Source organism: Corvus kubaryi, unplaced genomic scaffold (genome assembly GCF_017639235.1).
Source record: "Corvus kubaryi isolate FWS band 111438036 unplaced genomic scaffold, C.kubaryi_AGA036_p1.0 69, whole genome shotgun sequence".
NCBI classification, from domain to species: domain Eukaryota; kingdom Metazoa; phylum Chordata; class Aves; order Passeriformes; family Corvidae; genus Corvus; species Corvus kubaryi.
This window is the reverse complement of record NW_024582057.1, coordinates 7,250,400-7,264,874: the sequence shown is the minus strand read 5'-3', so window position 1 is coordinate 7,264,874 and position 14,475 is coordinate 7,250,400. Positions and strand designations below refer to the sequence as shown.

Genomic DNA, 14,475 nt, shown 5'->3' with positions numbered 1-14,475 from the left:
TGTGTGACCTACACTGAATTACCTATAAGTAAGGCAGGTTTGTGGGACTGTGATGCAGGAACCTGTGGCATGTCTTTCTGCTGTGATTCAGACAGTTGTGTCAAGAATGTGATCTCTTTTTGAGGAGAAAGGAGAGTATACATCTTAAACTTGGCTCAGAGAGTCTCCAGTTCAGGGAACAACAGACTGCAGTACTTTCAAAGTAGTACGTGCCCCCATTAAGCCATTCTTTGTTACTGTACAGGATAACTCATAAATAGTTTATTTGATCCTTGGCAACTTCATATTTCATGTAAGGACAGAAGAACACATATGCAATGGCACTTTTATGAGATCAACATTTAATCCCTTAAAATGATTTAGTAAACATCAAGGTCTCCCAAAAACTAGCAGTCTTATCAGTCCAAGCAAACTTGTGAAGGTTAATTAAAAACCTAGCCTTTGCAGCAATGGCTATCACAGAATATTCTGAGCCGGATATACACACGTACATAGACATATTCTTATACAAGTAGACGGGGTTATTACGGTGACTTCTCATTCTGTGCTACGGAAGGCAGTGTAGGTAGGTAAAATGGAAGGTGGCTCCTTCCTCACAGGTGTTGTCTGCATAAAGAACAGGCTCAGTAAGTGAATACAGAACAGTAAGTGAGTGAGAATGGGGAGGCCAGGATAACATGTAGGAATATGAGGGAAACATGGCTGATTTTTCAGAGCACTGTGTTGGGGCTCCACAATGTGTTTCTGTTATGAGATTAGCTGATCTGCAGGATGTCTTAGGACATACCATTTCCTCTGTATTTTTTCAGTCTCTCTACCTGAAACAGGGCATAAAGTCCATCAGCTTCTATGTCAGAAGGCTGTAGTCCCCTAAGTGGGGCCAACCAGGCAATCTTGATTTAAGGATTGGTGTCTCAGATGTCTCCTAGTCCCTGGACTTCCCAAAATTGCTTTGGGGTGAAGAATTTCAACAGGCTTGCTTGCAGCATTGTTTTGTCAGAAGAAAGACTTTGTCCTTGTTTTAAGATTGTCTGTGGTTTAGTGTGAACTTGGAAAGCTGAAAGCAAAGGGTTAACCCCTTGATATAAACTCAGAAAAGTTTAAAAGAAAGAATGCAGTTCAGCCTATCAAAGATACGCAGCATCTTCTGTGGCTTAGAGCTTTCCTAAGGCATCTCTCATCCCTGAAGCAAATGGTACAAGCAGTTGAGTGACACTCTCCCTTTGGGATGCTGTCTTACAGAGTGGACTTTTCTGGGTTGTTTGCTTGTTTGTTTGTTTGTTCTGTTGACTTAGGCAGTGAAAGGTAACTGAGCAGACTTTGCTTTCCTGTGTGCTCTATTTCAACATTGGCCTATGAGGCTAATGACAGGGTTGCTGGTCTAAAGAGGTTACATCACTTTCAGGGGATAAACAAACACAGGATGTGTGTTAAGTTGGAGCTACAGGGAGCTATCTTTGCTAGTCATGTAACTTTATGCATTTTAAAGACTGTTACATTATGTTATGCTAAAGAGTTGAAGAGTACTGCCACCTAGTTCATCCTCCTACTCCAAAACAGGATCAGCTCTACTTATAGCATTCCTGACAGACACTTGTATAACCAGTCCTTTAAGACTTCCAGCAAAGGGGACTCCAACCGCCTTTCCAAGTGAATTTTCAAGCTGAACGTTTCTGCAATATGAGCTCATTACTTTTGTCTCCAGCTGCTTGTGAATGTTGATGAAAGATTATTACCTAACTCTGTGCAGCAGCATTTTAGGTATTTAAAGCAGATCTTCATGTTTCTGTTCTTTAGGCTGAGCCACCTGTATTCTCTCTGTCTTGCCTTCTAACTTGATGTTGTCTAGCAACATCACAGGTTCACCTTCAGCTCATGGTTCTGTGTGGTCCTTAGATGCTTTGTGCAGTGCTGCTGTATGCCCAGCTTTCACTTGTTCTGGTTGAATTGTATCCTTCAGCTTTTTCAGTTTGTCAGGATTATTCTAACCTTGTCTTCAGTTATACTTAGTATTTTACCTGGTGTAATGTAATATGCCAGTTAACAAACACTTCTGCTGTGTCACTTCTTCCATTAGTGAAAGTGCTCCATCATCCAGGAGCCAGGTCGAAGAACCCTAAAAGAATGATCCTTCACATTTGGCTGAACTGGAGATAACTGCTCCCAGAAAACAACAAATTATTGACAACTACTACAGCCACTTGCAAGATCACTGTTTTGTAGTAATCATCAGTATTGATCACCAGTTTTCTCATCCACCTATATGCAGTTCCCTCTATGGTGAAACATTTGGGAAGACAGATTTTTAGTACCTAATTTTACTAACTGGATTTACTATTTCTCTTGTTTTTTTCACTTTTCATTATAATGCTTGAAATTTTTTCCTAAAATTTTTCAGCTTTGCCTGAAACTCCTTGCAGCTGCCAGTGGGACCATGCTTTGTGACATGTTGATCTTAGACCATTTTTTTTACCTGGTTTAGCTCACTGTGAAGATGCACACACCTACACATGCACCTACCCTCCATACTACTTCCTGAAATTCATTGTTTCACTTATTGATTATTGATTTATTAGCCTGTTATCCCTTTAGAGATGGAAATTAGGTTGTTTTGACTAAATTTAATCAACACATCCATGTTTTCTATTTTTGACTTTTATTTTCCTTTGTGTGCTTACAAATCATTTCACACATTCACAGAATAATCTGAGTTGGAAGGGACCCACAAGGATCATTGAGCCCAGCTCTTAAGTGAATGGCCCGTACAGGGATCAAACCCACAACTTTGGCATTATTAACACCATGCTCCAATCAACTGAGCTAATTAGCTGCACCAGAGTTTTTCTGGGAAATTAAAGTAAAAGCAAATAGTTTATCATTTCTATGGCTTCCTAGCTTTGGGGCTTTTTTTCCATTTCCAAAAATAAGCACTCCAACCTTTTTGAAACATTTGGTACCTTACTTGTCCTCCATAAGCTCTCAAAGACAACTGACAACAGCCTTGAGATTTCTTCTGCTCCTTCCTAAAGTGCTTTAGGGCAAAGTTCATGTATTGAACAATTTGAGAACATTTGGTTTACTCTGATGCTCCCTGTGAATTCCCTATTCTGGGCTGAAATCTTATTCCTTCTTTGTTGATATTAATTCCTGCTAGTGGGAGGATTGTTTGGCCTTTTTCAGTAAAGTCATAGCAAAAAATGGTATTTCAATCTTCCTAGTGTAATGCCTCAATGGCTTGCTTTCCTTTTTTGAGTGGCAGACCAATAATTTTGTTTTACTCACAGAATGATGCATCTCATTTTGTGCCCTGACCTTTTAATCTTCATGCCCACGTGGTATTTTATTGTACAATGCTCATACTATCTCACTGTAGGAGATGTGCACTATGCATACTTCCTGTCATATACACATTTTTATTTTCATAAAGAGCAACCGTAATATTAAGAGGGCAACATGCCAAACATGGCAGCTAGAGTTTTGACAGCTGTGAAAGTTCTGGCCAGTGCACCTCATTGGCATATGTTATCATCTTTTGGCTAGTTTCAATAGTGATGCAACATTTTCCCCATTGTTCCATTCAAAATAACCAGGAAAGCCTCACCTACAAGATCCAGACTCTGTCTATCATCATGGTCTGAATGTATTACCTGCACAAGTGGGATCTGGTAAGAGAAAAGTTTAACAGCCAGACAGTTTTCCTGTGTGTTAACAGTAGTTTAATCTGCTGGCCAGTAGTTCTCCTTACTCCGAGGACTTTCTCTGAGTTGTCTTCCCAAGGCAGCAGCTGTCAGAAAAACAATGAGAACATGTTTCTTGTGGCTGTCTGTGTGGAACCACTCTATCCTCAGGGAGGGAAAGTGGTGAATTTCTGCATCTCCAAAACAAATCCAGTTAGCCAGATTAAGGCTCATAAAACCTGACAATTCTGAGAGGAAAAATACCTTATGAACTGGAAGGACATAGCAAGCAACACTTAATTGTGCAAGTGGCTGCAGGGTTTTCACCAGCTGTGACAGATACTGTAAGCAGCCCCATTGAGAAACCCCCTCTGTTTGCACACACACAGCTACAAATGTTTTTAAGTTGCCTTCTGGTGCTGCAGGCTGAAAAGTGGGGCAGGTGCTTTTAATGTATTGCTTTTCCTCAAAAAAAAGGGGCAAGTAATTTCTTTTAACCTCTGTTTTCTATTTTAAAGTCCCTTTTGTCTTCTAGTCTCAGGTTAACTCAGCTCTTCCTGCTGACTTCTTGTCACCGTCCTTTTTTCTCCAGGTTTGGGCTTAGTTTATCAGTTAACAAACAGCATATTTGGTTATCCTGATGTTGTTTCTCCACTCTTCCTGGCCTGTCCATTCTGTATGGGATGAGTTGCTGTTCCCTGCCATAGCCAGTTTTGGTTTCCAGGACTGCTGTACAACTTGCAGAAAAGAAGGGTGACTGGAAGTGTGGGTTCATGGGAAGGGTAACTTGAAAGAAGGATAACTCAAAGGGTCTGTGACTGCACTTATACAAGCCCCCTCTCTCTCATCAATTTTCTGTGTGATCTTGGAGAAGTCATTTAGGTTCTTATCTGAGCACAGAGCCATGTTCATTTTTACTTCAACTCACAACAAGTGTAAAAGGAATTTAAACACCTACCTCCTGGGTCTGGTGAGGACAGAACCACTAATCTCAGTGATGAAATCTATACAGGTGTCTAAACTAGCATTCAGGCCTTCCCATGCACTTGTCTGTCATCTAGACCCTGATTTCTGCTAGTGCTTAGTGGAGATACATCCAAACCAGCTGTCACTGCCATCCATCTTCATTTCGTAGGAGAATGAATTCTTTTAAATTCTCATGTAAATTCCCTTTCTACTTGATTATTAAATACATTTTAATTTGACAGCAGTGTTATTTTTAGTAATACTTTCTGTAGCCTATAGTATTAACATCTAGTTGGCGGAAAAAACTGCTAAATACTTATACTTCTTGTCTTTGATCTTTCACTCAGAACTGAAAAGGTATCACACTTAACATTTTTACTATAAATATTTTAGAAAGCATTTTAAATTCACCTCTCATGTTGGATTTGTTTGGATTATTGGAATGGGTTGTCAGTCTTAAGTACAGGTATCATTTCAGTCACCAGTGGTTAGAAAGTTTAGGGTGATCCTGTTGTGGCTAAGGACCAGGAATGGAATCATTAACATCACTGATAGGAGGAGGACCAACGCTTCTTCCATGTCTTGGAGATGAATGCAATGTCTTTGCACAAGCACAACTCTACAAGCAGTGTGTCTTTCAGAGCTACTCTTTGCAAAGAGATTGTGTCCTCCATCCTCTTCGGAACAGCCAGTTGCTCTGGAAGGGCACAAGAGGGCTGTGAATGAGACACCCAAGTCACAAAGTTCTGTCAGAACCGCAGAGCCTGTTGCTGCCAGAGATACGTTCTTCTACCACTGAATTACCAGGGATTTAGGAGGTCAAGAAAAATGGGGAGAAAGCAGGAGAGCCAGCAATGGCAGAAAATATGTTGATTTCTTATGGATTTACTCACTGAAAATGTGGATTTTTCTGTAAGAATTTTCTGGTTGGTAGCCAAAATGCTTCAGCTGCCAGCACTACCATGACTTCCAGGTAATGTGTGCTTCTGTTCTCATCAGTATGTCAGTATCAGCTATGCCAGCCAAGTTTCTTTTCCAGAGAGCGGGGGTGATCCATCATAGGAACTTTTTGCCTTGTCCTCTCATGGGAAAAGCAGTCCTGCCACGGTTTCTGAACTAAACAGGGAAGGAGAAAGTCAAGAAGCTTAGATGGCAATTCCCCTGAGACACAATATCCAAATTGAGTTATTTTGTTCTTTTGTTTGCTCTGTTAGAGAATGTTTAAGTCTCCAGCAGTCAATTTTTAAACAACAAATAATGAAAAGTATTACTCCTTGCATTTTGTTTTGGTGGAAACAAGATTAGATTTTGAAAAGCCTTTGACATGAAGTTTTTTCAGGCAAACCTAGGGAAAATGAAACAAAATAAAATCCTGTGCTGTTCACAGAACAGGTATTCTGTCCTGTCTCAGCATGAGACTATCATTTTTTCTCTCTTACTTTCAGCATCCAATTATTTTTCTATGTTTAGTACATAAAATTATGTCTCAAGTACTTTACTAGTCAACCTTCTCTTATTTGCCACCACAATGGGAAGAAGTTATTTCACTGGATTTTGTATGTGTGTATCAGAAAGTTGTCTTTTTTCCCGTCTTTATTCCACCTGTGCAGTGCTTGTATCCTGTCATAGTGATAACCCTGAAGGAAAAATAGGGGTTTGTACCCTATTCTGAGTCTCACAGGTTTGTTCTGATCTTTGTATGCATGGCTTGCTTTCATTGCTGAAAGGCTCAGCCTTGGGAAGTAGAGAGACTCATTCCATGCATAGTGTTGAATTTATCTGGCATGGTGAGTGCTCTGGGGTTACACTGCTGACAGCAAGGCAAGTCTTGAAGATATTCAGCCTCTAGCCTAGTCTTGAATCTTCCTGGATTTAGAGCAGGATTTTGAACTGAATCACTCGATGGCCTGGTGAGCCCCTAAAAATGGAGGAGGCCCAGTGTGAAGTGAATGCACAAAGTTCACCTTCCAAGAGGGACAATTCTCAGTCACATCCAGCTTTAAATCCACATGAAATGGATTCCTCAGTTGGCATTGATCAAATATGATGGGAATTCTGTCATCTGTGTTTGATAGATGATTTTCCCAAAGAGACAGAGATTGGAGGACAAGCAGTCATCACCAATGCTGGAATCCATCGCCTTGAGAAATGGTTTCATACCTGCTTTACAACCATTGATCATTGCCTTCTTCAAGGAATCAATGACTCACTGTCTTTAAAACAAAAAGAAAAAACACAATCCCAAATCCCAAGGCTTTGTAGGTTTTCTCTGCCCTTCAGTGGCAGCAAAAGTCTGTGTTACAATTAGCTTATGATCCTGTGGGTACTCTAGATTTTTTTTTTTTAGTATAATGGAGAATGGTACTTTTCTTCTTCACCCTAATGATATTTCACTGCTGCCTGCATGTAATGGATTCCATTACTTCTGATGCTGTGAGACTTAAGAGCTTTTTAATAGGAAGTGCTTGGATTTGAGATGGGTTGTCTGTATCCTTGGCTGGTTACTGAGAGGACTGTTACAGTGCACAAGGGAAATACTCTCTCCGTTTCTTGTATAACTCAGTCTGTTTGTAAGAGTTCCCTCTGCTTGGGAGCTAGCAGAAGAGAGCCCTGCACTGCTCATGGTAGTTCTTTTGTTGGCCTCTGTCAACAAACTGTGGCGATCTGTTGAAATAAGAAAAGGTGTTTATGGGCCAAAGTGCTCAGCCAAAGCAAAACTAACTGCTTGAACTGTTCCATTAAACATTTAATGAGTACCTTTAACAGCCAGGAAACTTTCAAGTGGTGCCTGTGAAAGATTTCTTTCACTATTTATCTATTTGTATCTGTTCCTGCATGCAAGAAATTAGTCGATAGACTTAGGCAGAAAAGGAAAAAAATTATCAAAGCTTTTGAATTAATCCAGTATTTTTGAATACTGGACAATGACTTAGATTGTACTTATGGCTATCTAACAGTGTCCAGTGACTGAGAAGCTGAAAAGTTTCCAAGTGCTTTCATTTTTCATCCACTTTTCACTATCTTAACTAGAAGGTGTTATGTCCTTTGCTGTTGTATCCCATGCTATGCTCTTTATCTCTCTCAATAATCTGGCTACTAACAGAATTTTGACTTTTTTTTTCTACATGAAGAGAGAAGCTAAAAATGGAATTAATACTAAAGAAAGAATGAAAAGGTCAAGCAGGTTTAAGGTTTGGTGTTTAGATACAGATTTCACCAAGTCCAATTAGAAAAGAGCAAAAAGTCCATTACTGTCTCATTTTTGTGAAATAGAAGAATAATATTTCAGTCCAATCATCAGTCAGTGAACATACATCTCTTTTAAAGTGACCACCAAAAAAATCCACAGTGGTCAAATTAAGTTGACAGTCTCAACATGCATATCTTGACCTGGACTATTTTTTAAGCTGAACCACCCTTCTGCCAGTTGTCAGCTGGAGAAGGTATGCAAGAGAAATGACCATTTCCTACTTTCTGTGGGTTTAAAATAATTGTTTCTTCTGGAGATGAACTAATACTAATGCCTTTCACTGGCATCAAAATCACCTTAAACAAAAACATGTCCCTTTTTAAGAATAGGCTGTGTGTACAATATGCTCTTCCAGAGAGATGAAGTATTAGCATTTGAAAGGACTGATGAGAATGCATATTTGGGAAAGACCTTTGTTCAGAGAATTGCTGCTACATTCTATCACCATGGTAATTGAAGTATTTGCCACTGATGGTAAGGTATACAGCACAAGTCTTTTGCCATTTTCCATGATGTGGTTTCTAGCAAAGAGTGCTATTTGTCAATTTAAAATTTATAGTAGGATATTTAGCAGTTGTGCCTACTATCATAGAGATGGATATGGTTTGAAAGCATGAAACAAAAAGAAACAGGTAATTACATCATCTTCTTGCAGTTTAATATTCTTCCCCATTTCCACTTAAAATGTGAACCATTCTCGAACTGCTGGAGCCACAAAGCAAAACCAAAGCTCTGCAGCCTGCATGATTTTGTCAATTAGGATGCTGGTAATATGAAATAGTTTATTCATTTCTTCCCATCATCACTGCTTTCAGGACATTGTTGCAAACAAAACAAGCTTTTCTCTTCCCTGAGGTCATTCCATGCATGTGATCTCTGTGAAGGGTGTTGCAGCCATTGAGTACTCTGTGAAGGTTTATGTAAGGGAATTACTTGATGAATCTTTTGAGGGCATATAGGATACACATTTCCATGGCAGGGACACCCTCGAAGAACCTCATTAACATGAGTCACTTAACAGAGAGAAAATAATCTCAAATGCTTGCACTACTGTGTTGTCTTGGTTTTGAAAGACAGGTGTCTGCTAAGGAAGGCAGAAGCCTCCCTTGAAGTGGCAGATGTAACCCCTTTCCCTTCGAGTTATTATAATTTTGAAATCAAGGGGCTTTTAGGCAAAGATGTGGAAAATAGGAATAACAGTTCTTTTATACATAACAAGTCAAACAAAACAACAACAACTCTGGCAGTAACAGCAATCACAAACCCAGTCCCAGCCTTCTCGGCTGTCAGGCTATTTCCCCTCGGGTGCAGTTCCGCTCGCAGCCGGCAGGGGCGCTGGCGGCTCCCGGTGAGCAGGGCAGGTGCGATGGTTCCCCCGCGGCTGCAGGGGGCGCTCCGGAGCGAGCTCGGGGAGCACGCGGCACCGGTGCCCTGGGATCCCGGGAGGGATGGAACAAAGGCTTCACAAACCCCAGACGGCTGGCCCCGGTGTCCGGCTGGAGCTTCGGGAACAGCAGGCTGGAGCGGCGGGCTGGAGCGGCAGGGATGAGCACAAATCCCGGGTGGCAGACGCGATGTATCCAAGTGGGGAACCCCCCGGAGGTCTGGGCAGGCAGGACGAGCACGGCTACAGCGCAGCGAAGGCTCCAATCAGCGGCGGGGCAGGGAAGGTGGGCCGGGGGTCCTGGGATCTTTCTCCGCAGAAAGAAAAAAAAAATGGCCGAACAGAACCAGGCTCCTCTCCCCGAGAACCCGAGAGCGAACTGACCCCGCACCCAGGTGAAACAAAGGAGTAGCCAGGCCCACCCCACCCCCAATGGGCAGCTCTTTTTGTCTTTCCTAAGTACAGCCATTTGTCCCCTAGCAACATGCATATGGGAAAAAATTCCTTAACAGGAAAAAAACTAGGACTAAACTAAAACCCCAACATGTGTGTGTAGATCTTTCATTTTAAATAGTATTCTGTAGGAAAAGGTGCAGTATAGATATCATGGTGAGTAGTAGTGCTTAGCGAACTGCTCAGCATACAAAAGAGATGGTACTCTTTTTTGCTCTTTCATGCTGTGGGTGATTGTCATCTCTAGTTTTCTGTTCCTCAAAGTAAATCCAGCTCTCTAGAAAAACATCTTGGTTCTGTGTTGTCCTCACCACTTAAGAGCAGGGGTAACCTCCATACAGAACTCTCTGTGCTTCTGTGCTTTATTTAAGGCAGATGGAAAGTAGAACACAGTTAAAAAGTAGGGGGTTTCCCACTCACTGCTGCCCCTTTTATCTCCCTCTTCCAGTACAAGATGGAGAAATTTTCATTCCTGTTGTGGTATTGCATGTGGAAGAGACAAATGCCAATGCCAGGCATTTATTCTTTACGCAACATTTTGGTTACCAAATGACCCTGTGGTTAGTCTTACGTAATGCCTGAGACAGATTCCGTAGAACGTTGAACTGTTTTGCTGTTGGTAGATTCTGGGATCAGCTTTCTAGCCAAGTTGCATTTAAAGCATCCTTCAGTGGTTTTCCATGCAGGGAAAGCTAACACACATGTAATGATTTTTGTTGCCTACCACACCCTTTCATTCTAGCCCAGGTAGCAGGGTGAGGTAGCTTTCATACTGGTTTTATTAGACTAGTGGCAGACTAAGACCCCTTAATTTCTTGTTGTGCTTAGGTATCAGGCTGAAATACCCAAACACATACAGTGACCTTCAGGTGGACCCCATGCAGTGACTCTGACCTTGCAGGGAAGCAGCTTCCTAGCACATGCCGGCAGCTGTGTGCCAATTCCTGAAAATCATGAGGCAAAGCTCTTCCCTCCAAAAATTGTATGAAAGAGCATTAGGCATTGTTTCACTCCAGTGTTTGTCCACAGTCTGTATCCTGTTTCCTCCTGTGGCATCAGAATAAATCCCTGTCTTCCTTCTCCCTTTGAGAAGTGCTTCACTGTATTCACTGCGTTTCATTACCTGAAAGCCGCAGGCTGCTGCAGAGGAGACTTGTGACACTAAGATCAGCTGAAGCCTAATGGGAGAGGAGTCCGCGTGACTGCAACTGCATGGGCTTGTCTGGCAGTGCACTTTAGGTAAATAAAGCCCAGTGTGCTCACTGCTAAGCTTCCAAATTTTTTCCTTTTTTTTCCTTCTTTTTTTACCCCATGAAGCTGCTGTTGCAGGTTTTGGCCTTAAAATTTTATTTCTCAGGATAGAGAGCCACTGCTTCTGTATCACAAGGCTGCAGCACGACATGCAGCAGAGACTTCATTAGGCATTAGCAGAGCCGTCTTTAAAGTAGGCAAACACTCTTTGGCTCTGCAGAACAAAAGGGAAGCAAGAAACTGAATGAGCAAAGGTATTATTTGCTGACAATAATTGTTTCCAGTTGCAGCTGATGGCAGGGATTAATCGCAGTGTCTTAGTACTTTATTTGGGAGCAGGGGAAGTATTAGGGGAGGGAAGAGCCAATAAATGTTCTTCCCCATCTCCCTTGAAAAGTTAGTAATGGCACTCTGGAAACAATGCTTAAGGCTTGAAACTTGCAGTGTGTCTTTTATTGAAATAGCTTTGAACCCTTATACTCCCTCTTTCCAATTAGGAACAGAGATGCAAATAAACCTGGCTAAAAGGTGGGAGAAAAATGTAGCATATGGTGTAGCATCCATGTTATGTTGGGTTATGTGTAGCCAGCCATGTTGTATTAGTAGTTACAACTTCAATTTTGCCTATAATTAAATCTAGATTAATTACATTTAATACAATTCCCATTTTAGTTCTCTCACACCAATGCTTAACTTCAGGTGCAGCTAGCAGAACTGTTCTCTACAACCTCTACCTTTTCCTGATTTAAATACCTCCTAAAGCTACTGTTTTCCACAACACCCACAAGAAACTATTTGTCCTGGTCTGCCACATTTAATTTGTTATGGAATGAACTACTCACTAGGATGGAGGGAGGGGGGATGCAGAAACACCTAAGTCGGGAGTAATCGTCACTTTCATTTAACCAAGGCCAGTGAAGAAGCAGTGCTGTAGCTACACCTACATTAAGCAAACTTTTGCTTACATCCATTTAACGATGGTAATGAATTTTCCATCATGGGTTATATTCCCAATATTTGCAAAACTTCGGGATTAACCCTGTGACTGTACACCTTCTGAACAGACTTCCAGCTGAAGCAATTTGCAAATGTTTTTGATCAGGTGTATTCCTGTAGCACCTTTAAAAACTGAAATACTACCAGCTCTAAGGATATTTGCCAGCCTTGTTTTGAAAATTGTTTCTGCTGAGCTCCGATGCATTATCTCTCTCTCTTACTCAAATTTCTTACTGGCAACACAGCATCTGACCAAATCTTTGCTATTCTATTTACTTGCTTCCCCCAGGTTTGTCCTCTTGGCTGCTTTGAAGAGGTGGAGCAGAGCAGAGCAACACCATCCCCACAGTTACACCTCCCCCTCTTTTCTTAAAGATCACTTTTCTGAAGCATTTAACCTGCACACAGGGAAAGCTTTTGGCTGGCTTTTAGCAGTTAACTGCAGTCAGCTTAACATTTTATGAAATGCAGTTTGCCCTTTCAGGTTCCAGCCAGATTTAACTTGCTTTATCTTCAGAGCACACAAAAAAGGAGGAATGCTTTAATTAGAAGAAGCCTTTTTTTTGTAAACTGCCAGTGGGAGCAGGGCAAACTTCCCACCTTTATTAGGTGGGACAAAATTGGTGTCAAACAGCTATTCTGAGGTAAAAATTACCTGTCCCTGTTTCTAGTAGGATTTAAGGCTGAAATTAGTATCTTGAGAGTTATGTTTGTGGATGAACACATCTAACCTTAGATTTAATCAAGCAGTCATAAACATAAACGTGGTTCTAACATGAAACAATTTTCAGGGGAGAGATGACCCAAAGCTTGCTGACTGCCTTTGTGTGCCATAAAATGTAGAGTTCTGCCAGTCTGGGAGCTTCTTCTGCCTGGTACTCTCTGGTTTCCCATTATTTTTCCCCTCAGATTTTCTCTCTATTACAGAAGTGGGTGTTCACCTTTGAAAGAAGAAGCTGTGTGGGCTCCATTCAAAACTAGAAAGGATGCCACAACTGCCATTTAAATTCAGTAACACAGGCACTGCAATTACAGAGATGCCCTTGCAAGAACTAGGTGCTCCTGCCTGCTTTCGATGGAGAGCAAGAAGATTTTTTTCACTTTTACTCAACTTAATGGTTTGTCCTGATTTTTCATTAACTTGTCTTTGCCTAGCCAGCAACTCTTAAATACTTTTTCCCCCCCATCATTCCCTGTTCTTCTTTGTCTCTTACTTTCCATAGCACAGGGTAAGAAGCCCTCCTCCCGGGGTTGTTTGCTCTGGTAAGAAGCTACCACACCACAATACCATTTGAGGTACAAGGTGGACTTCAGCAAAGTCCTCTGCCAGAATTAAAATTCAGCTCAGTCCCGCCTCTCCGAACTGTGTATTTTAGCATTAAGGTGATTTTCAAGCAGCAGGAGCAAAATTAGACCGCAAATAAAAATGATCCAGAGAGTAAGTGTTTGGCCTCATGTATTTGCATTTGTAGGCACATGTATTTATGAGTCCTCTTTTGGTTTGTGTTTTGTAGGATGAAGAAGGTCAGCCACTGCTACCGGATCATTTACCGGCACCCAGAGAGGACGCTAACGCAGGACGAGGTGCATCGCATCCACCAAGCTATTGAGGAGTCAGCAGTTCGGGAGCTTGGGGTGGAGGGCAGGTTCTAGAACGCTGCTCTGGAGCCCCAAGGACAGTTGCTTTCTTCTTTCTTTTTTTTCTCTTTTTTTTATTTCTTTTTTTTTCTTCTATTTTTGGGGATGGTTTTAGGTCACAAGTAGAGAGAGGGGTTTTGTGACTGAACATAGAAAGCGACTGATAAATGGGCAATGGTAAAACTGGCAGGTAATAAACATTACTACTGAGAAATCATTGACGAAGCGCTGGTGCTTTATTTTAAGAAATGGGGGAACAGCAGTAATGTAAGATTTCCCTCCTGTTACGATAAGAAATACACTGCCTGGTGGTTTTCTGTGTTGTTAATTGGTCCCTGGGTTCCATTAAACTGTAAATACTTGGCATTATTTCTGTGTTGACAGGATCTTCTGTCCGTGTAACAAGTGAAGCAAATCAGAGACATGGGTTAGCTCAGGGAAGAAAAACCCATCCTGCCCCCCACCCAGCTTTTCTTTTTATAAATAAGAAATGTCAGATTTTGCTTCAAGAAACCCTCCAAGAAGTACATCTTGTGAAGTTTGGCTCTCTTACCTTCAGAGCCCATGGGTGTTGTGTTCATCAGAAAAGGAGCCAGTGTGGCTTGGGCCAGGCTTGGCTGTCTTCAAATGCTGGGTCATTGGCAAGTTTTTCCTGTTAGATCCTCTTGCTCCCACAGAGCTGAGCAGAGCTTAGTGAGATGCTCCAAGCTGTGCTGCCTTCACCAGGGGAGAAGCTCCCTTGTCTGACTTCTCTTTGCATAGACACCAGTGCAAGTCTCCTCCCCTGTCACCATCAAAGTATTGATATCACCTAGGGCAGGATGGCAGTAAATAGAAACTCTTCCCTACAATGCCCTGAA

General features: G+C 41.6%; 1 protein-coding gene across 7 annotated transcripts in view; it reads left to right on the top strand.

The window, feature by feature from the left end:
* FARS2 (phenylalanyl-tRNA synthetase 2, mitochondrial) overlaps window positions 1–13,832 on the top strand; it is a 232,768-nt gene extending 218,936 nt beyond the window's left edge. For all 7 annotated transcript variants that reach the window (XM_042049163.1, XM_042049167.1, XM_042049166.1 and 4 more), the window contains one exon: window positions 13,492–13,832. In XM_042049163.1, the coding sequence (XP_041905097.1) occupies window positions 13,492–13,630 (139 nt within the window). In that variant the 3' untranslated portion in view covers window positions 13,631–13,832. The remainder of the gene's footprint in view (window positions 1–13,491) is intronic.
* Window positions 13,833–14,475: the final 643 nt, after the last annotated feature.